The 23,708-nt window shown below is 39.9% G+C and overlaps 2 protein-coding genes across 2 annotated transcripts in view; both read right to left on the bottom strand.

Annotated features, from left to right (window-relative positions):
• LOC119250113 (reticulon-3-like) overlaps positions 1 to 20,507 on the bottom strand; it is a 43,522-nt gene extending 23,015 nt beyond the window's left edge. The window contains 2 exon segments of the mRNA XM_037517822.2: positions 20,240 to 20,266; positions 20,269 to 20,507. Coding sequence (XP_037373719.1) covers positions 20,240 to 20,266; positions 20,269 to 20,380 — 139 coding nt within the window. The 5' untranslated portion in view covers positions 20,381 to 20,507.
• Positions 357 to 19,697, bottom strand: LOC119250278 (reticulon-3-like). The gene is made up of 2 exons (XM_054697612.1): positions 19,590 to 19,697; positions 357 to 3,678 (listed from the first exon to the last, which is right to left on the bottom strand). Exons 1-2 carry the CDS (start codon positions 19,695 to 19,697, stop codon positions 1,537 to 1,539), a joined length of 2,250 nt encoding a protein of 749 aa, XP_054553587.1. The 3' UTR covers positions 357 to 1,536.
• Positions 20,508 to 23,708: the final 3,201 nt, after the last annotated feature.

Below are 23,708 nucleotides of genomic sequence, written 5' to 3' on the forward strand. Positions count from 1 at the left end.
CATACGAGAACTGGGGCACAGGCCAGAGGTGCGGACGGTGAGAGAACTCACCAGAGACAGCGGGGAACAGAACAGGCAGATCGACTGAAATACAATGCTGAGGGGTGCAGTGAGCGAGTCAGGAGAGGTCTGCTGCGCCATGGGGGCTGCTCCCTGGCCTCTAGGGGATCCCCTCTAGGGGATCGAACTCGTGCTAGAGTGGCCACGGACCACCTCACAGGTTGTGTCTTAACCCCTTGCGCCACCAGGGAGGCCCCATAAATAAATAAATCTTAAAAAATTTTTTTAGAAAGATAAGGTATTTCCCTTGATCTTCAGTAAGGAAACACCTTTACACAAAGACAATGGTGCCATGGCATGTGCTACCACATGGCCAAGAGCCTCAACTAGGGGCCAAGTATGTGAGCAAGCTGAGGCGCAGCTGCAGCTGTGGGCACCCCAGCAAGCCCACCAAGTGTGTGTAGGACAAGATCCCAGAGGCTGTGGCTTAGCACCTTATGAAAAGCAAGCCGAGAGCAGCTGAGCAAAGGTCTGGCTTCCCCAAGGAGAGAGGGAGAGAGGAAGATGATGTTAAGAACTAAGCCCCCCTCTACAATCTGTGCATAGTAAGAACTTGACGGAAAAAAGTAAATGGTACATTCCCACTTATAAATTTATCTGAATAAAATAATCATTTAAAATAGTTTAACGCCATGCATGATTTCATTTGAAAAAGAGATCTTTTGTGAAACAAAATTTGGAAAATCCTAGATCCCTACATAGCCTCTAACATCTCCCATGTAGTAAGTGCAGATTTTGGTATTAGAGGTTGGGGATCCCTCTGGAAGAGCTTTAAATATCCTTTTTTTCTTACATTTTCTAAGACCCCAGAATAGATAGCATTTGAAGTAATTTAATTGAAGGTCAATAGTTAGGAAAGTAATTATGAAAATAAATCCAGGGGATGAGCCTCTAGTACTACCTAGTAATGAATTTTAGCCTGAAGAATACTGAGCGGTCCGAAGTAGAAGGCATGAATTCTCCAAAGTATTACTCACAAAATTGTACTACAGTATAGGTTACCTGCTTTCAGAGCACAAAATCTCTGTGGGATAAGATCATTTAATTAAAAGTTTCATTTACTGTCTGTTCCAGCAGGAATTCCTTTATCCTTGATTGCTAAATAGATTTTTATAAGGCCCATATCCAAAAATCCAAGGACTAAGCAGTGTTTGTTTTATAGAGATTTAAAAATAAGCTTTGTAAATGAAAGCCTGATGATGTTCTTAAAAGCAGCAATCAATCTAGGAGAACCTTGAAATATAATGGGAGCATAAACATTTTCTGGGGAGAATATTGATTTTAACCAAAGGTCTAGTGTTTTGGAAATACTGCTATAAGAAAACCAACTAAGCAACCATTTAAAAAAACCTACCTTTCCCCATTATACAGTGTTTTTTATTCCAGTTATAATTTTATTGCTATAAATCAGTGACTAAGAAAAATAAAACTCAGATATATAATCAATCACAGCAGAATTAACCACATGCAGTACTTCTAATGTAAATGGTTACCTGAGAAGTCTGTCAGAAGTCTTGCAAGGACATGCTTGTTTACCAGTTCACTCCTGCTAAGGCTGGAAAAAGAATCTACCTTAGAAGGTTCTTTTACAATAGTGGGCTTTTTGGAAATCCCAACATCAGATCCAGTCTTTACATCCGTGTGTTCTAGGACATCATTCAATCTCTGTGGCCAAGAGGATTCTGGAGCAAAGGTGAAAGTTGACTTGAGTATATCTTCAGAAGGAGATTCTACATCCTGTGCAGAAGTTGACTTCTCAACCTGCCTTTCACTGAGTTCTTTAAGGGCTTTGATTGTGAGCTGTTCTTGCTCTAAGTCAAGAGATGCCACTGGAGAACCCTGAGTAGGAAAAATATCCAGAAGCTCCTTTCCACTTCTTTCTTTGCTGTGTTCAGTGTATTTGCTTTTTATGTTTTTCATTTCAGAACCACCTTGCTCACTTTCACATAAGACTTTTACAGGAAGAATGGTCTTAAAGTTCACAGTCTTGTCTGATGTTGCTTCAAAGGCATTTTCTTCACCTTTATCTTTTGTCACTTTATTTCTGGTTTCTGTAAAGGCTGCTATCAGGTCCTCTGGGGAAGAATCATCTATATCTTTAACACTTTTTTCATGTAATGACTTTAAATAGGCAGAGGTTGTCACATTTAGGGAGAATTTTGTCTCATTAAAATCATTTGGAGATGCTGCTGAACAAAGTTTTGGGTCATCAGTTGCGACAGGATTTGCAGGAGCAGCTCCACTCACACTACCCGGCTGTTTCACAGCTCCTGACATGGCATTCATATCAGGTACCTGGGAAGGTGCTACCTCACCAACAGGACTTCTTCCAAGAATATCAGACTGAATTTGTCGTAGTTCAGAGTTACTGACTGACCCTTCAAAGTTTTCTAATGTTTTGTTTTCCTTATTACAACTGAGAATTTCTTTGATTTCCCTTTCATCTGTTTTTACAACAGCATTTGGAACAGCAACAGGTTTTTCAGTCTGAATTTTGTGACCTTCAAATGATGTGTCTGCTACGATGTCTTCTATTACCGTGTCATCAGATTCGCCAGAGCTATCCACCTCTGTCACATCTCCCAACATGGAGCTCTGCCAGTGCAATTCACCTTTCAGGTGGTCATCAGGTAAAACCACCTTGACCGCAGCCACTCCAGTACCCAACGACACACATTTCTCAAGTGGAGACCCAGGTAACTCTGAAAGTGGGTCATCTTGTTTCTGAGCCCTGTCTTGCATGCCTTTGGTAATGACTTCCTTTGTGCAATTTGGATAGTCTGCGATAGATTTTTTAATGGCATTTTCTTGTGTGAGAGAAGTATCTGTCCAATCACCTGTTGACTTAGTGATGGGAGTGCTTCCATTAACAGAACATACAGGAATTGTCTGATGAGTCTTAAGATTTACCACCGGAATTTCTGAATCATAGCTACTCATGTCAAGTCCTGTAGTTTTTGTGACGTAGTCAGATTTATCACTCTGCTGTTTAACTTGGGGAACCAAATCCCAAGTCATTATTTCATTAGTAAAGTTATGCATATCATTCACACACCTAGACACCTCTTCCAATGCTGCAGTTGTGTGTGAAAACTGTCTACTGAGCAATGCAGAGGTTGGATAACGCCCTGCCTCTTTACTTCTCAATGGAAATACTTTGTCACTAGACTCCAAAATGTCTGCAGATGATTCTCTATCAGTGTGCATTGCCCAGCTACCGAAATCATTTGTGCTCTCCTTATAGGCGTCTTTAAATTCTTTGTCAAATGCTGCTTTGTCAATAATTACTTCAAATGGTGATTCAGGGGAATCCTTTTCAGTAATACTGCCTCCTGAAACTTCAGACGGGGACAAGGAATATGAATAAATGCCTTCTGCCTTAGATAGTTCAGTCGGTGGTTTCCGGGCTGTTGGCAAAGTGAACTTGTTATCAGCATCCAAGGTAGTTTTATCCTCCCTACTTGGTATTTCTTTTGGGTTCCTGGATTCTTGATCTTTATTTATTTGCTGTTCCATCTGACCAACTTCCTTTGAGAGAAAAGTAGTATGATCTGGGAAACTGGCTGGAATGGAAGGAAGTTTACAGTGAACTCCTGCAGCAATAAACTGGGGAGTCGGCTATGCTTTTACTGCTCTCCTGAAGCTTTTCCATCTTTTTCACATCTAGCAGAGCCAGGCAGTCTTTTTTCCCTTTGGTACGGTGGGCTGACTGCCTAACACTTTGCTTTTTTTCTCCATGCAGTATTCTAAGGTTAGTGTTATGTATTTCAGAGGATGAAAAAGAGAGGAAATCATAATTTCTGAAGGTGGTTCATCAGAGCAAAAAGAGCTCAATCGCCTCTATCGTTCAAATTTGAAAGAAAAAATTTGTTTACCAGTACAATTACACATTAGCTAATCAGGCCAAGCAGCATGCTTTTTATTTTTCAAATTACACATATACATACACACATACACATAGGATGTGTACACACACACACAAATGTAATACTATGATCAACAGTTATCCTTCAAGACATGCATAAAATTGCCAACAGTGAAACAGAAAAGCCTTATCATGCTACAAATTGCAAGTGAAAAAAATTTTTCATGACAAGTGCTTTTCAGCCTACTTTTTCCATTGTAAAGGTAAAACATAAAAAAGAGTAATGCTATTGAGAAATCTGGGGAACCTCCCCACCCCCCGCCCAGAGCTATTCAATAGAAACACTAACCCATCTAAAACAAACAACTTGATATTATGAAGCACTGATATACTTTTATCTGTAAGATGAACAATTTAGAACACACTGCTTCTATAAATCCACTTTTATAGTCTGACAATCTGAGAGGGAAAAATGTGACCTGATTTTCAGGTGACACAGTGGACCCCTCCTACTCCTGAAAGTAAGGTTAGAATTATTCTACCCACAGGGAGGATCTGTCCCAGGTACAGATGGCCTCAATGTTCTAAACTAAAGGACACTTGAAAAGGCTGCCCTACTCAACATCTGTACCAATTTGCCAAATTAACTAAAACTGACCCATGCAAATACAGTGCTTTGGTTAAGACACAGTTAACTTCAAAAATTGTTTTTAAGGGACCCCCGGTGGCAGGGAGAAACCCACATGGTGCAGCAGACCTCTCCTGTCTCACCTGCTGCTCCCCTCAGCAGTGTATTCCAGTCAATCTGCCTGTTCTGTCCCCAAACTGTCTCTGGTGAATCCTCTCACCCGACACATCTCTGGCCTGTATCCCAGTTCTTGTATGCATAAATAAATCTTCAAAAAAAAATCGTTTTTAAAATAGAAAGCATCCTTCTAGAAGTAACATATTAAGTAATTTAAAGAGCTTTACTCTATTTCAAGACTTTGGGTGATGTAACTTCTGAATCATTTATTATAAATCAAATGACTATGACATTCCAAGAACTATGCTAGGTTCTATGTGAGTCAACATTTAAGAGAGCCCAAGAAATAAAAACATTGAGCCAAGACTGAAAGATGAAAGAATTTTTCCTGCACAAAATGTTTCAGTAAATGATCTTTATCATCATCAAGGTCAAATGTATATTTTAGTTCAACATACAACTAGCTGAACATTCTAGCACAAAAAAATAGCTTTGATGCAACCTTTTACAGTCACTTTCAAACTTCAGCGCAATGACCAGAATTTCATGGGCGTTATCGCTGACTGACTGACTCAGACCTTCCTAAGGAGGATGGAGCTCAGCTATTTGCATTACAAGTTTCCCAGGTAATGAATCTGGTTTGAGACCTCAGCTTTACTGCATGCTATGTTTTAGCTGCACTTTAAAACTCTAGTCCTGTAAAAATCCTACAGAACAGGCTCCTCACCATAGATCATCTTTGCCCAGGAGCACAACTTATAGGGCAAGGGCGGTCCCTTCTGCCTACTGAATAGTAATTTGAAAATATAGTAACAAAATTTATTGGGACAAGGAAAAAGTTCTACTTGACTAAAGACTGTTGTGGAAACTGAAGAATCTTCCCTCTTCGATGCCCAGAGTATTTCATCTCAAAGAACAAGGTAGGAAGTTAAAAAATGATGTGACAAACACCACCACCACCACCTTTCAAGTGAATTCTGTGTATGTATCAAGTAAATACATATGAATTGGAAAAAAAAAACTATGTTGTTTTTCCTACAAATTAACTTTTCTATTTTGTTTTGCATTCTTTTAGAAAAAGATTTAGTATTTTTTTACTCTAGTGTTTAATTACTGGAAACACAATGTGACCTAGAAAAAAATCAGTAATGAATGCTTTATTCGATATCAGAGGTCTTTCTAAAAAGAGTGAAAAGCTTGAAATGTGAGTTACCATTTGGTTACCCTCCCCCCTGGACATTAATTACTTTTAATTGAAAGGATACCTGTAACATGGAAAAACCACACACAGCAGCAAAGAAAGAGTGCCAGCCTGCAGTAGCCACTAGGTTACTTTTTCCAGAGACATACTGTGCATATTCATACAAGAAGGCTTGAAATATTCAGGTATAGGTTTTCCTACACTTGAATTTTCTCATGTTCACAAAACAAGAAGGAAAGACAAATTATCGTGCAAAACAGTATCAGCAACTTTCAGCCACAGCATCAAAATAGGAAGTTAGCCAGCAGACACTTTGCAGCCAAGCTAATCCTAAACAGAAAGTCTCTTTTGTACAAAGAAAAATGTTTTGCTTTTGTTAAAAAAAAGGCTGTAACTGGCAAATTACTTCTCAATGCGTGCCCCAAAGTTCAGTGTTTAACTTCCTATTCCAGATGCCTACTGCATTACTCAAATTGAACGCAACTGTTCACTACAGCTAATGTGTTTCCAACTCTGCACGGTGGATGGAGTCTCTCTTCCCAGTATTATTTTTACCTACTTTTCTTCCAATGTTTTCTAAAGAAAATAAAATTTTTCAGCGTCCATTCTTATCAACAATTTCAAAAGTAGAAATCATATTTCAGTTTGATTTTGTGTCTGATGGAGCAAGCACATCCCTCAGGTGATACTCAATTACGTCACCAATAGTGAGAAAATGGTTAAAATTATAATTTGTTCTTTTGCTCTCATGTTTTTAACATTAAATCCTCTAAATGACATCTCTAAAACACTCTAAACACTAAAAGCAACTAATACACAGCATCATCTTTATTGTAGGTAATGGTTGTGAGAGCACAGACTTAGGAGTCATAGGTCTGTCACTTGGTATATGACTTTGAGTAAATTATCTCACTACTTAAACCCCAGTCGCCTCAAATAGTAAAAGAGTTAGTGTTTTTACTGCATAAATTGGTAGGGATTAAATGAGGTGATTCACATCAGGCATTGAGCACAGAAAAAGCTCAGTAAAAATTAGTCACATACTACATCCTTATCTCTGTTTCTATCTTTATTTCACAGTATAGGAAAACATTAAAATTTTTTCTTTTTTGAAATGCTTAGGGATTAGGCTGAAATTTAATTCTGCTTTATGAGAAAAAAGGGACGTAATAAGTAAAAGACTGTAAGGACCTACTGAGGAATACAAATTTATGAAGGAACTGATATCCCATTAATATTCTCATCATAAATCTATCCACTAGTTTTCAAAAAGCTCAACTTTTTAGTTTAAGTAGCTGTATATTTCAAAGTAGTAAAATTCAATAAAAAGTACAAAATTTACATGTGAAAAAGTTAACTGCCCTTTCTTTACTCAGGCCAAATAAATGACAGTTTTTGTCATATACATCTTGAAACCCAGTAATGATATATACTTCAGGGCTAAAATGTATCATTCTCAAATATGAAAACGTCCTATTGTTGCTATATATTGCTTAATGGGGTTTAAGTATATAAAAATAAGGCACAATTCTCCAAGGCTAAATGGTTAATGGACACACGCCAGAGACAGATCCCTTAGTTGGGTTAGTGCCAGTTATGAACTCAAGGCAGCAGTCACTCTGAAAGGCCTGTTTCGGATGGACTAGTCCCAGCCATTCCAGAGATTTAGAGCCAGTTACCCAAATACATCAACATTTTCCTCCTCCCTTATTTTTATTAAGGTAGATTAGAAGCTACCAGTCTTAGCTAGCCTAGAACACATCTAATCATCTGCCAAGGTGTTCTGTCAAACCACCCCGCAAGCTGACATTTAGACCTGCCAATGAAGCAGGGTTACTTTTCCATTATTTTTTTTTTTAAAGATTTATTTTATTTATTTAAGCATACAAGAATTGGGGTGCAGGCTGGTGCGGGGTAAGAGGATTCACCAGAGACAGAGTGGGGAGCAAAAGAGGCAGATTCACTGAAATAAACTGCTGAGGGGAGCAGTGGGCGAGCCAGGAGAGGTCTGCTGCGCCATGTGGGTCAGCTCCCTGGCAGGGGATGGAACTTGTACCACAGAGGCTGCAGATAGTTTCATAATGCTGTGTTTAACCCCTTGTGCCACCAGGGAGGCCCCCTACTTAATTTTTAATTACAAAAATTCTTTTTATTTACCTCCATTCTATTAAGTATATATGTAATTTTACTAATGGGGGTAAAATAATTTTTAAAAGTATGACAATTATCTTCTCAACATTTTATACATCTCCATTCTATTAAGTATATATGTAATTTTACTAATGGGGGTAAAATAATTTTTAAAAGTATGACAATTATCTTCTCAACATTTTATACATCAGGCATATTGTGCCTGGGTCACACTCTTAACACTATTTAGCACATCAATATCTTCTCTCTCTATGAAAAAGTGACTTGAAATTATAACTATGAAGAGTGTATTTTAAAAGATCTGAAATAGTTACAATTAAGAAAATAAAATTATTTGTTCTACCTACATTTTTACCAGTTTATCTTCCAGTGTAGAATAAATTTACCTAATTTATTAAATTTCTCATGCAGAAAAATAAAATTCGTAACAGTATAACTCTAGTTGATTTCTAGATATCAAGAATCACTTCCTGTGTTCGAGTTACTTTTTAACTTCACAAAATATCTATCTTTTAATGTAAACAAGTCAATTTCAAAGGCTCTAAGCTTACCAAGACCCCAGAGTCACACCATGAGGCATATCTTAAAGGGACTGAGGTGCTGATGTTATCTGACTGCATTAAAAGCAACAAATTATATATCATATTTCTCATAAAGATTACACCCCTGCAAAAATTATACTACATTCCCTTTATCCCATTATGTTTTTTTTCTTATAAGGTCAAAGTCTTTCTAATAAACCAGCACCAAGACTATGCATGTGGAAAATTCCAGCTGGGACAATAAGCTTTGCACAGGGTACTTAGACCTATCTAGTCAGTATAATTGCCTTTTATCCCCTTCTTCAAAAAAGGGGTTTTCACTGACCTATATGTGAGGTCGAGCACAACAGACAAATGAAGCAGCACTTTATTAGTGCAACGCAATGAAGCATGCAGGGCTCTCTCTTCTAGACGGCAGTGTTCTTCTCACAAACTATAGCTTCACACTGATTCCCTTCCTCACTGGTTGGCAGATTTAAAAAAAAAAAAAAAAAAAAAAGACAAAACAAAAAACCCCAACAAAGCCACAGCTTAATCTCCAGGAAAACAAGACTTGCTTGCCAAAATGTCAACTGACTGTTTAATGTCCTAGGCAATTTGGAACTAGTCTAGCTCTTGGGACAAATTTCAGATAAGCTGACACTAAAGTATCCAAGTTGGTCTTTTAGTAGCTCAGAAGGAAGCACACTTCTAGACTGTTTTCCCAAACCTTTTACCTCTCCAAGCCAGTTACATAATCTGCAAATAAACTAAATGCATTCTGGGGTGGGCTGTTTTCAGAGTCATAAGCCTATCTACTCCAAATTCTGTGGGCAGGTTTTTAATTTGTAAGAAATACTCAAAATTCCACCTAAACTGTATGTTATGTTGCAGGATCCACCAAGCCTATTTTGTTAACCATTACAGGTGATCCCTGGAACACTGCTAAATATTAAGTACTGGCTTATAATTAGTTTTTATTTTAAGGGATTTGTGGGGCCATAAAAAAACTTGTGCCTCATATCCCCAGTTACAGCCTCTTTCTCAACATTTTTCTTTCACTAATGCACAAAAAAATGACAGACTTGCCTTGTGAGGTCGAAAATAGAGATACAGGCTGAGAGGAAGAGGAAGAAACAAAGGAATCTGAAAGAAAATATACAGTGTGAGAATTTGACAACCTCTCACAGGAATCTTTCCTTTCTTTTTCTTTCTTTTTTTTTTTTTTTTGGTCAAGCATCATAATTTCATTAGGTTTAAGCAAAAAGGGAAAAATCAAATCATTATTTCCAATTACTATTTTCACTCACCTGGCGGCAAACTTTATTTCATTTACGAGATGCATTTCTAAAATTTAATCAATTCTTTTTTTTTTTTTTTTTTTGGTTACTCTCGAACCTTCAATGAAAGAAAAGAGGAACCCCTAGCATTTTTAAAACAATTATCATTTCAAGAACAGATGATGCTCCCCTGCAACTTTGTGGAAAAGGGAAAATAGACATCTAATTGATAACTCATTTTTAACCATTTTCAACTATATTTTAAGGAGTTGGACATTAATGTGACCATTTAAAAACATACAATTGGCAAATATGCAAAGCTGACTCTGAACACTTTAAAAACAAACCACAAACTTCTGGTAAATTAGGACTACGTGAGAAATCTTTCATCTTCTAAAGTTAAATGCCTCTAAATTTGGCTATATCAAAATTTAAATGCACATACTCTCCCCACCCCCTGCATATAACCTCTAATTCAGCATTCCTGCCTACAAATTTATCCTACAGATGTATTTGCAAACATATACTCAGACACGTATCTGAGGTTATTCATAAGAGCACTGACTATTAAATACTAGAAATAATCATGGACTACTTGTTGCTATGAAAAAGGAGATACAACTATATAAATTGATACAGTTGATATATTAAATTTGAAAAGCAAAGTACATACAATATGCCTGCAACAAAAGGAACTAATAAAAGGGATTTCTAGGTCTGTATTCCACTACAATCTTTGGTCCTTAAAAATAAAGAAATCAAACAAACCCACAATTTTAATTACCTGTTAAATAAAGATGGAAAAAATAAAAAAAGCATGTAAAGAGCAAAGCTGTTCAAAAGCAGCCCTCACTATACTGGTCCTTACTTAATTCCTTTTCCACCTAGCAATTATAAAGTTATTTCACAAATACTAGAAATAGACTTAAATAATGCCACCGTCAACAGTGCTCCAGGATGTTTTTCCCTTTTTGAAAAAGTTGTTTTTTCCCACTATATCGTTATACGATTTACATCTTTTATATGTTAGCGCTGGCGAGAACTGCCAGTGTATTCTGGAATAGAAGTAGTGAGAAAGGACTTCCTAGTCTCTCCCAAAGCAATATCTATTTCATGATTAAGGATTTCTTTCTTTTCTTTTTAAACTTTTTAGAATATCTTTAGATTTACAGAAAAAGCACAGCGTTGCTTTATATCCAGCACCGAATTTCTCCGATTGTTAATCTGGTACATTAGTATAGTGGTCCATTTGTCATACTAATGAACCAATAATAGGTCATCATTAACTAAACCCCGTATTTCATTCACTCAGATTTCACAAGTTTTCTCCTAATGCCCCTTTTCTGTTCCAAAATCCCATTCAGGATACCACATCTTAATCTACCATAATGTCTCCTTGGCCTCTTTAGGACTATGACAATTTCTCAGACTTACCTTGCTTTTTAAAAAAATATGACTGAGGTACAGGTTCACACCTCCGCAAAGGTATGTTTATCACACCACACCCATCACCAAAGCGCCAATGATCCTCCCTGTTGTCCACTGATAACTAACCCTTTGCTCCCACCCTTTCTGGCAGCCTCCATTCTGCAGAAGGATTTCAAGGGTTTGCTTTGTTTTTGTTTGTTCCTAGGCTTTTTTTTTTTTTTTAAACATTCTCTATGTGAGTGAAATCATCCAGTATTTGTCTTACTCCTGACTTATTTTGCTTAGCATAATCCCCTATGGTTCATCCACGTTGCCACAGTGGCAAGACTTCATTTAGTTTTCCTAATAGTTGTGTAGTATTTCAGTGTGTGTAGACATCATATCCTCTGTCAGTTGGGCACTTAGGTTGCGTCCACAATTTAAATATTATACATAAACTGCAATGAACATCAGAGTCATATATTCCTTGAAATAAATGTTAAGTAGATATTTAGGTGAGGGATTCTCCAGTAGATATTCTTCCAGTAGATCTCTAGGTGAGGGACTGCTGAATCAAATAGCAGATCTATTTTAAATGTTTTGAGAAACCTCCATGCTGTTTCCATGGAGGCTAAGCTAGTCCACATTCCCACCAACAATATAGGAGGGTTCCTCTTTCTCCATACCCTCAGCAACTCTTGTTTCTGGTCTTTTAGATGAGAGCCATTCTCACAGGTGTGAGGTAGTGTATCCCATAGCAGTTTTCATTTGCATTTCCCTGATAATAAGACTTGCCGAGTTTTTGATGTTCTTGGTAGTTTGGGGGAATACTGGACATTCATCATCTCCCTGAATTTGGGTTTGTCTGAAGTCTTTCACACGGTTAAGAAGGGTTTTGAGTTTTGAGGAAGAATACCTCTTAGGTAAAGGGTCATCCTCGTTGGATCACATTAAGGGTACAAACTATGACTATGACTTACCACTGAAGTTAAGCTTGATCCCATGGCTAAGATACAGTTAGTCAGGTTTTTCTACAACAGTATATACCCCCACCCTTCCATACTGTTCTCTTTGGAAGCAAGTCACTAAGTACTCCCCACATGTAAGGAATGGGGAGAGTCTATGTAAACTGGTAGGCTGATTTTTATTTTTATTTATTTTATTACAAAGATAGACCAAATAGTAATGTTTTGGTCCTCTGGAACAACTAAATGTAGATAAAATCTACTATCTAGTTAAATTCAATTTATATACCCCTAGAAATAAATTCCAAAGTGATTAGAAGCACTTTAGAATTAAGGACCACCTCACACATCGCTGTATCTTTCATAAGACAGAATATGACAGCCAGCATATAAAAGAAGACCTGGAATAAAGGCCTGAATACTACGGAAGCTTAATATATGTTTAGTGAAAATTGAACTAAAGATTTTTAAATTATTTCAAAAATAAACTGTATTAGTCCCAGTAATGGACTTTCGTCCTACCAATGTAGTTCCCTTTACTATAAACTAAGATAGTGTTCATTATCAAGATGCCCCCTCTACAGTCACGACACTACAAAGAGGGAAAGCTCTCTGGGCACATTATGGAGTAAATGTATATGCAATCTAAGGAGAAGATCAAGCAAAATTTTTGTTGCAAAAGTAACAAAATTAGAGAGACAGAAACAAAATTAATGGTATAAATAGGAAATTTGTTACAAATATTTTAATAATCCAACTTCTAAAATAGCACTGAATTTACTTTTAGAAATAAATGTTCTATCCTTCTCCAAATAATGTTCAAGACGTATCTAATTAAGACCTTAGATTTTGGTAGGAATAAAATGGAAATTAAATTTTTTGTAAAATATTTTAAAATTCTGACATAGTAGACTAGCCTTCCATTGAGTCCTTATTGGAAGTACGTTTCTAATACACCAAGATGTAGCATTCAAGTGGCTATATAGTGAAAGACACTTTTCTGGACAAAAGCCATTAATGGGAAATATCATGAGTCTAAAAGTAAAGACACTAGTAAAACAATCCTATCTTAAGTGTTAAATATATATTACAGATTTAGTTTTATGAACTTATAAGAAAACACTCTCCTCAGAACCTAAATGGATATATCAATTTCCACAGGATTGCATCTCTGCAAAGCTTGTAATTCAATTTTCTAAAACTGAATTTTCTTAACTCGAAATTTATGTATGGATTTTATAGCAGTTCATGTATCCTGTGAAAGTTTACAAAATATTTACATGCATGCTTTTCTGCAAAGAGTTTCTACATCCATTCATTTAGTCCATAAATATTTACTGGACACCACCTATTATGAGCCAAGGGTGTTTTAGGTGCTGAACAAAAATATAAGGTCTCTGCTCTCAAAAATTTCTAAAGGTCTGCTGTGTGCCAGGTACTATTCAGGCATTAGAGACAGAACAGTGAGTAAAGCAGTAAAAATCTCCACTCTGACAGGAATTATATTCTAGTGCAGAAGAAACAAATGAAATCATATATGTAAAATTATAATAAGCGGATAAAAAAATAAAGCGGGGAGAGCCTGTAAGATACCACTTTCTTGCGTTACTTAGATAAAGTGACTAGGCCAAGATCTAAAGGAGGTAAAAGAGTAAAAATAGCTGCAAGGCTATACAGGGAAGAACATTCTAAGCAGTGAAGAGCAGATAAGACTCTGAGATGGAGGGGTATGCCTGGTGTTAAGAACTGGCAAGGAGAAGACCAAGAGGAAGGCTGCGGTCAGATATCCTAAGGCATTCGAAGCCCTTTAGGGACTTTGGCATTTACTCTGAAAGGGATTAGAAACCACTGAAGCATTTGCTCATGAGTGACATGCTCTAACTTTCGTTCTTCACAGGCTTCCAACTGCTGGTATGTGGAGGAATGACTGAAGAGAGGCAAGAAAGGAAGACTAGAGATCAGTGAAAGGCAACTGCAATAACCCAAAACTACGACAGTAATAGCCTGGACCAAGCCAGCAGCAACGGAGAAAATTGGCCAGACACTGGATATATTCTGAAGGTAGAATCAATAGGATTTGTGGGTGGTTGTGTGAAGGAAAGGGTCGAGAATGATTCCATACTTTATTTGAGCAAAAGATGGACAGAATGGTCATTCATTGAATGAGTAATACGGAGAACAGATTTAAGGGGAACAATCTGGGATTTAAGTGTATGCATTGTAAAACTGAGATGCTATTAGACATGGAGGTTGAAGACAAAGATTTAGAAATACAAATTGATAGATGGTATTTCAAACCACAAGCTGGATATCATAAATGACACCAATGATATAGAAAAGTTCTGAAAAGTGAAACTGGGCGTACTCTAAATTTGAAAAGTTGGAAAGATGAAAAATAAGCAGTAATGTGAAATTCCAAGAATACGGAACTCCCTGATGTCAGAAAGTAAATCAGTGGTTGCTGAGAGAGGGAAGGAGTAGTGAGGAGTGCTAACAGGTATGGGATTCTTTTGCAGTGGGCAGGGTAATAAAAATATTCTTCAATATATAGTGATGATGGCTTACAACCTTGTATATAACCTAAAAACCACTTTAAAAAGGTTTTGTTACGTGAATTATATCTCAGAAAAAAAAAAAACTTGCAAAAGAGATAGAGGAAGAGCAGTTGGTGAGAGTGCAGTGTCACAGAAGACAAATTTTAAAAGATTTTCCAAGGAGACCGAAGAGATCAATTTTACATAAGTCGTTAAGAGGGCATTTAAGATAAAGACTGACACAAAAACATTACTTCAAAAGGGCACCTGCACCCCTATGTTTATAGCAGTACTATTTACAATAGGTAAGCTATGGAAATAACCCAAATGCCCAAAATAGATGACTGGATGAAGAAGATGTGGTAAATGGAATGGAATATTATTCAGCAATCAAAAAAGATAAACTCATGCAATTTGCAGCAACATGGATGGAGCCAGAAGGGATCATGCTCAGTGAAATAGGCCAGAAAGAAAAAGAAAAATACCCGATGGTCTCACTCATAGCAGGAATTTAGAAGACCTAAATAAGGGACCAGGAAAAAAACTAATTATAATAAAAATAAAAATCAACAAACAACTATAAACCAGAGACAAACAGGGGCAGGGGTGGGGGGGACCGGGCACCAGATTAGGATCAAAATAAGGGTGGGGGGGAATTGTATGGGGACTAAAACCAAGATGAAAATGCATACATTGTGCAAAAATGAAAAATAATGTAAAAAATATATAAAATAAATAAATAAAAAGATATTATATATAAAAAAGATAAAAGACTGAGACGCGACAATGGATTTAACAATGTGGAAAGAACTGGTAAACTTCACAAGAGAAATTTCTATGAAACAATGGAACACGAGGGCACCTGGCTTAGAAACCATGGGATCAGAAATGAAGGTTGTTAATTTAAACCGATAACTGAATTCAAGAGGGTGACTGAACTACTTACACATTGTTTCCAATTTTAAAGAGAGGCAATGTGTATATTTGAGAGAAGAAGGAATTGATCCTTCAGTCTTAGTTTCATCGTTATACTCAACTTCACAGCCACAAACCTTTGGGCATATCTCCTAATATCTGAGTTTAATTCTTCATCTGTAAAATGAGATTTTACATAAGCATAATACAAGTCTATCTCCCACTGAAATACAGCCTCTCAAGGGATGGTCTGTAATTTATTTACTTTTCTATCTTCCACAGCACCTAACAAAGAGGTTTAATGTATACTCAAACATTTGTTGAATTAAGTTTATATATGGGCACAATTTAAAATATGAAACAATATACAAATGTAACATAGAAATCAAACATTTCTACCTTATGTGTAAAATGAAGACAATGCTCACCTCTGAAATGTTTTCAGGTAGCAGGACAAAAGGGTTCTGTATTAATTTAGTAAGAAAAAATGTTTCCAAAATACCCTTCAATCTATGCTCAAAGGCGAGTTCCCAATGAGGAATATGTCAAAAAACTCACAAGTCCTCTCCTGGTTAGGTTATGATGATGTGCTTATAGGGAGAAATAAATCAGTTGTCTGAAGAAAACAAATAAGAACTCTCATAAGAGCAGGCTACCTGCTAACAATTACCCACCCCCCTCCAAAAAAAAAAAAAAAGAAAAGAAAAAAAAGAAATGCAAATCCTATACAGTATTTAAAGGAATTCTCTCTGAAATTGCAATATCCCAGAGTAACATTTCTTACATAGGTCACAGATATGTAGTAAAGCCTTCAATGATGCAAGCACCAGCAACACTGATTATAGCTAAACTTACTTAGCATATACACCTTTTTCAAAACACTTGTTACATACTCAACAATAAGGTACAATGAACAGAATTGAAGGTAAGTCAGTTTCCTGAGCAACTTCTAAATGAGTTAATTATATGAACATAACATCAACTTGGTAATTTTATCCAAAAAGTTTTACTATGAAATTAATGTCAATTAAAGTGTAAGGTTAGGAAGCAATACTAAATTCACCATTTGCAATAAAGTTGAGCACAAACTCTAAGTACATACAACAAATACATATAATCATTTATTTGGAGACTTTATAATTCTGCTCATAATTACAAAAGTGCTAATTCTAAAATTATGACTAATGAGAAGTGCCTTTCTGCAGAAAAAACTCCTGGCTCAAACAAAACTGAAAACCTTAACTTTCCCTTTTCCCTTCAATGACATGTCACCAATTCCTCCACTACCAAACTTCATTTTATGAGTGCAGGATTTAATAGTGACTCCTATATCAGGATATATAATTCTCCCATTGCAGAATACAATAATTTTATAATCATAGTTTTATTTTTGTTTTCAAACAATCTCTAAAATAATAAAAGCACGGATGCTCTTAGCAGCAACTTTATAAACAATCCTCTCTAGATTTCAATTTAGGATTAAGCTATGCCTATTAAATATATATAGACTGGTTTGCTTAATCAGAATGGTTAAATCATTTGTGAATTTGATTCTGAAAGAAAACACCATTGAAAAGAACCTTTTATTCCTGAGAAATAAAAACCATCCAAGTCATGAGGTATTTGTAGTCCATACTGACATGATCCTTCTTGCTGTCTCCTGTCTCTTGCTTCCACTGATAGGAACTTCATAATGTATTATAACTATCTTTATTATGGTTAGAATGCTGCAGAAATAATTAAGCATATTGATGTTATGCCAAACCACCTGAAAAACATCTTGGCTCTCCTCCTTCCCCCACCTCTTCAACAAACTTGCTGAATGAAAGGGGTGGCAGCATTAATTAAGACTTAATGTGAGTGGTCAAAAGCTGAAACACTGCCTCACGTTTAGAATGAAAAATGCACAGGTTCTTTATTAAGAGGAAGGTTGTGATTCTCACTTGTAATTCAATTGCTATTTTGTATGTAAGTGGAAAACCTTATACCTTGCAAATACAGATATCAAATAGTAGGATTTAAAGGCCAAAAGCAAATTTAGTCTAAGTGAGGCTCAGGATTTGTATCAAGTCATGAAATTATTGAGGGAGAGTCTGTCTCTCAGCTCAAGCCTGTGTGTTTATCACCATGTTAATTTCACATGACCATGGTAACTTAACCTCACTACAGTATACAGATAACATCAGTGGTCAGGTGGTCAGAGTCTTTTTTAGGGGTTAAGACTGAAAGTACAAATTATATACTCACATTTGATTGACGTTAAGAGTCTGAACATGACACCATAAAAAGCACATGGTACTAACTTTCATGAGTAAGAAAAGAAGTATTTAGAGCAAAAGCTTAAAGAAATTGGCCAAGCTGTTTGCTCTGAGCTAATTTCCATGAACAGATACCTGACATGTGGCTTTATTTTGGCATCATGATTTTCACAGCAATCATAAAGAACATCTCTAGCAAAGTCACTGAATTTCAAAGTCTTATCAACAGTTAAGTATTAACACTTTTAAAGTTCAGACAAGAGGCATCCATCTATTCCTGAAGTCTAATAAAAGGCAACATTCCTCCTAGAAAGAACACTAAATATTTAACTCAATTTCACCTCAGCCTCTAATTTCTGTCTTTGAAACTACATCAGAGACAGAAATCTAGGCAATCTAGGGACCAATCCTGGCTCCTGATCTTCTCCAAGCATTCCACATTGCTGGCTGCATTAGTACCTCAGGTACTGGACCTTCATTCTCTAACTTCATGCAGGAACCACTATTTGTGAAATTTATGTGGATAGGTCAGTGAAGACATACTTGATTCCTGCCTGGTACCAAGGAACCATGTACTCTCCTTTTATTTTTAGAAAGTTTCTAAAACTAAGAGTTACTTGATGAAAGAACATGAAGGTGAAGGTTGGCAAAAATCGAAGTATATTTTTTTAGTAGCCATTGTAAATGAGTAACTTTTGGAATAACCACGACAACAACAAAAACCACTCCACCTTATTTTCATGATGTAGAACCTGGGACTCAATAAAAATACCTCTCCAGTATTTATTAACACATATTGCAATAGATAAGCATTCAAGATACAGTATCTATCAGTTGTATAAAAAATTTAAATAAAAAACACACAAAGGTATGTACAACAAACAGTAAGCAATGACAGTATATTGAAACCAAAACATCAAGTTGCTAAGTTATAGGGAAGCTGCAGTTCATCTGGATGTTTGCCCAGAAAACAAAAATTTGGAGCAGAATTGCTAGTAGTTTAAAGGGAACAGGATTCTAAATTTGTTGCCTCATTCCTTTATCTGGACAGCTAATCTTGACCTTGCAGAAGCTTCCTCTGATAGTCTCCTGAAATGACATTAACCACACTGGGAAATCCAACAGGGTTACACCAAGGCTCTTATACGGAAATCCACGATTAGAAAAAGACGTCGAGATACCTAAAGATCAGAAATGTTATGTTCTTAGCACCATAAACCCAAGATTCTGGCAAAGGAGACAATAATGACACATTCAAAAAAAATCTCTCAAAACCTCTTAATGGAACTAAAAAGAGAGCAAAATCCTATGTATTCTCCCGAGCTTCTAGTTCTTCCTATGAGAAAACGCATTTATTTTTTTCCTTCAAAGACAGTTCCTTTAAGAACCACCACCTGCTCATGGTGCATTTTTTTCTCTTCAAGAAGGCATCTGCACTGCAGATCTCTGCGCGAGGGGCGCTTGCCAGCCAGCTCCCACCAGCAGGCAGACGCGCATACAATGGAAACTAAAAGCGGCCTGCAGCTTCCCTCCTAGTCTTTCAGAGATGGGAGGAGAAAGGGGGTTCAAGCAGCCACTGCTTTGTCTGAATGTTCTTCCCCCTCCCCCCTTTCTGCGGTAAACCCCCCCTTTTGTTACTCAGCGATCAATAACAGCCCTCAGAAAGCATGAAATCCAAATACGTTGCCGGCTTGGCCGGGTTCTCCCGATCACCTTCTAGAACACAGGCGACCGCCTGCAGGCCCCCACCCCCACGCCGCGCCAGGCTGTGTTGCAGTTGCAGCCACGGATCCATCTTGGCCCACCGCGGCTCCCTCCCCAGCCTCCCGAGCCTTTCTCATCACGCCTCGGGGAGAGCGGGCACGGGAGCGTCTAGCCACAGAGAAATCGAAGGCCGGGAACGGTAAAATGCAGGGCTCGAATGTTCCATCCCACCGGCTCATCCTTCCCGAGAGCAAAGCCTCCCTCCCCGGCCTCGGGAGGCTCCTGGACGACAGTGTCAACACCTGTCCTCGGCCCCGCGCCCCGCAATCCACCTGCTCCGGCCCCTCCGTCCTCCACCCGCTCACCCCCGGTGCGCGGACGGCCCCCCCCCACGGGCGCCGGCCCCCCACCTGCCCGTCTGGGCGTTAACGCCCACTCTGCAGACCAGCTCCCCGCCCCCAACCTGTTTGCCTCACACCCCGTTATTTCCTCACCGGTGGCGCGACCTCGCGCTCCCCTCCCCCCGGCCCACTCACCAGACGCCGTCCCCGGGGCCCCGCTCCAGCCGGCGCGGGACGCGCCCTTCCCGAGCCCCGAGCCCCCCTCCCGCGGCGGGGACCCCGCGAGCCTCACCCGCACAGGAGGAGCCGCAGCTCTTCGCCCCAGGGCGGGGCAGGCTCCCGGGCTCCCGCCGCCGCCGGGCGCGGAGGGCTCGGCCCCGGAGGACGACGAGGAGACGGACGGGGACTGGGTGGCCGCCGACGGCTCCGCCATGGCTGCGCGAGCAGGGACGGGAGCGGGGTGAAGAGAGGCGCGGGGCGGGAGAGAGGGGGGGAGCGAGAAGAACCGGGCGCGGGCTCTGCGAGGTCGCTTCACACCTCCGGCTCCGAGGACGGCTCCGTCAGACTGACTGACTCAGCCGAGCGCGGCGCGAGGGCGGGAGCGCGGGCGCGCAGGCGCACTGGGGGCCCGCGAGCGCGCGGCGGGGGCGGGCGGCGGCCGCGTCGAGGCTCCGGCGACAGGGCGCAGGCGCAGGCGCTGGCCCCCGGCGCGGCCGCAGGAAGGAGGCGCGGCCGGTCTCGCGCGGCGCCCGCGCTCCTCGGGGAGCCGGACGCGGGGGCGTGACCGGGCGCCAGGCCCCGCCCGCCGCTGCGGCCGAACCCCGAGGGCCCGGGGCCCGGCGTTTCTTGGTACCTCTCAGGGAGCGTTTGGGGGTCGTGGCTGATTGTGTAACTCAGCCGCAGGGCACTGCTTTTTCCCTCCCATGAGCTGGAGAGTATCTGTTGCACAAATGCCAGAGCTGGTGTCTTTTGTCTGAGGCTTTCCCGCCTGTGAAAGGTGAAAAGCACGTTGTGGTCCCGGCCTGTGCAGCCCGGTGCCGTGGGAATCCATCTGGCCGTGTCGCAGAGTCTCCTGAGACAGGGGTGGCACAGGCGCCCACTTGGTAGGTGGAGAAAGATGCCCTGCGAGTGCAAATCCATTACTCATTCCAATCACATTGCAGTGCAGCTACAGACCCTGCTTGGTATTCTTACCTCGCTGCTCTCCCTAGAGGGGACTGCAGCTCGGCCTTCGGGTCTTTAGTTTGGTCTTTGATCGGAATAGGCCGTCAGGTAGAGAAGACGTTTTTTAAGGAATAACAACAGCTGAGCTGATGAGAAAAAGCAGAGCCAGGAGATAACATCCTGGCTGTGGCTATAGTGAGTTATTTAAAAATTTAGAATATGGCATAAAAGACACAATTGAATTTTAATCATAGCCTATAAAAGGTCCTTAACAGAAAATGTATCTGAAACCAGATATCTAGATAATGAGATTTGCTCACTTTTTAGGGTCGGTTGGCTTGTGAAATTCAAAGCCTTCTCTCCACAGCTCATCCAAATATTTGAAAGGTATAGACTTCTTTTAAAAAGGGGAACATAGACTGGAAATCATAAAAATCAAGGCAGAAGGCCTTGTTATTGCTAAAGCAGCAATCGATGAAGGACTATTGCAGGATCAGCAGATCCTGTAAAGATGCAGTCTCATGAAGTGGGAGGGAGTCAGCCAGGAGGAAAGCAATCTGACTAGTGGAAATCTTCTAGAACAGGCAGTGAACTACATCTGCCCTTGACAGTTTTTAAGGTCAGGTAAAGCCCAGATAGGGAAAAAAACAAACAAAAAACCCCAACTCTTGGCCATTGCAACACTCTGAAAAAAGGCACAGAAGACTATTTCCCAAAATAACTTGGCGGCCAAATATCTTACTCTGGCACTTACAGCATTGTTGATAATGCAGCAGACTGTCCTTTAGATGACAAAGGGAAATATACAAGCCAATCTGATAAGCAGGCTAGTTATCCCCCCATTCTGATAAAAGTATAAAATTTAAAACTACATCACTAGGTGCTGGATAAAGACATGAATGATGCTGGTCCCTGCCTCTAACAATTTTTGCTAGAAACTGGGGATCCTGGCTGAAAAGGATGCCCATTTCCATGATATCTAGAAATTGAGAAAAGACGCTAAAAATCAATACACTGATGTGGTCTTGGCGTTCTCTTGTGACCTTTTTTACACAAGAGGCCTCTGTGTTAGGTTCAATTCTTGAAGCTGGCTTTCCTTCCTGCTCTCTTCTTGCCATACCAGCCCACTTCCCTGAGACTAATTCCAGCTTGGTATGTTATTTGTATATATCATTTATGCCACAAATATTTACCTGCTGTGTGTATGACTCTATCCTGGGAAATTTGGAAGGATTCAAAAAATATGTTTGTCCTGTCTTCAATAAGCTTACAAGCTAGTTGGGGTTTAGGACATATTCACAGAAAGTTAAAAAATACAAATTAAAGGCAACGATAAACGACACAAAACTCTAATGCTATGATTACTTGGCCAGAGAATTGTATGATTTAAGAAGGGAGGGAATCATCATGGAGTTATAGTAGCTTAGGGAGGCTTTATAAAGGACAATGTTAGGAGTTTGGACTGTTAAGGAGGTAGTTAACACATGGGATGCAGATGCTGGGGTTGCTTTTATGCAAGTATACAAAGACATCCTTTTAGATAGAAGAATCACAAAAAGCATTCCTTCTTCCCAGCCCAGCTGCTGTGCACCTCAGTGCTACTTTTCGAGCAGGAGTCTCCCATTTTGGCTCCTTCCTGCCCCTCCCTTCTTCTGGCTGCCTTCATGCAACTCACAGTCTGCATAGCCATCTGTGGTGGCCGCAGGCGGAGAAGTGTGATGGTGTGTCAGGTGTTTTGGGTGTGGGTAGCCCAGGTTGGCTAGAGCAGAGGCCTCGAATTGGGTAGAGAGGGAGATAAAATGGGGGGGAGATACAATAGGGCCAGGATGTGGGGAAACAGTAATATAGCACTAAAGAATTGAGACTGTGTTTAAGGCTAATGGGGATTCGGTGAAAATTTTTGGGTAGGGAATGGCTCAGATGGGATTTTTTTGAGTGCTTTCTGGAGCATAGCCATTTCTCAGGATTTCCATGGAGCAAGTTTGGCTGTGAAGCACTGAGCAGAGCCTCTCTTGACCTTGGCCTTAGAAGATGGTATCTATACAGGTAGTGTCACACTTAGCTTCTAGGCCCTCTCATTCTCCCATTTTTCCTTGATATTCAGGGGGGAAATATCACATTTTTTTAAGATTGATTTATTTATGCATACAAGAGCTGGGGTTTAGGCCAGAGGTGTGGGGGATGAGAGGATTCACCAGAGACAAGAGTGGGGAACAGAACAGGCAGACTGACTGAAGTACACTGCTGAGGGGGCGAATCAAGAGAGGTCTGCTGCGCCATGTGGGCAACTACTTCCTGGCCAGCCAGGGAATTGAACTCATGTTGGAGAGGCTGCAGACAGCTTCATAGGTTGCGTCTTAACCCCTTGTGCCACCAGGGAGGCCCCCCCCCCAAAAAAAATTATGTTTTAATTTTAAAAATTTTGAATCCGGGCCTCCCCGGTGGCGCAGCGGTTGAGCGCTGGGTTGCGAACCTGCCCGCGGCCTCTGCAGCGCCAGTTCGATCCCCGGCTGCTCCCCGGCCACCGGAGGAGGGTCCCACATGGCGCGCAGACCTCTCCTGCCGCCCGCTGCTCCCCTCAGCAGTGTACTTCGGTC

Source organism: Talpa occidentalis, unplaced genomic scaffold, assembly GCF_014898055.3.
Source record: "Talpa occidentalis isolate TD23 unplaced genomic scaffold, MPIMG_talOcc4v2.1 talOcc4.17, whole genome shotgun sequence".
Classification (NCBI taxonomy): Eukaryota; Metazoa; Chordata; class Mammalia; order Eulipotyphla; family Talpidae; genus Talpa; species Talpa occidentalis.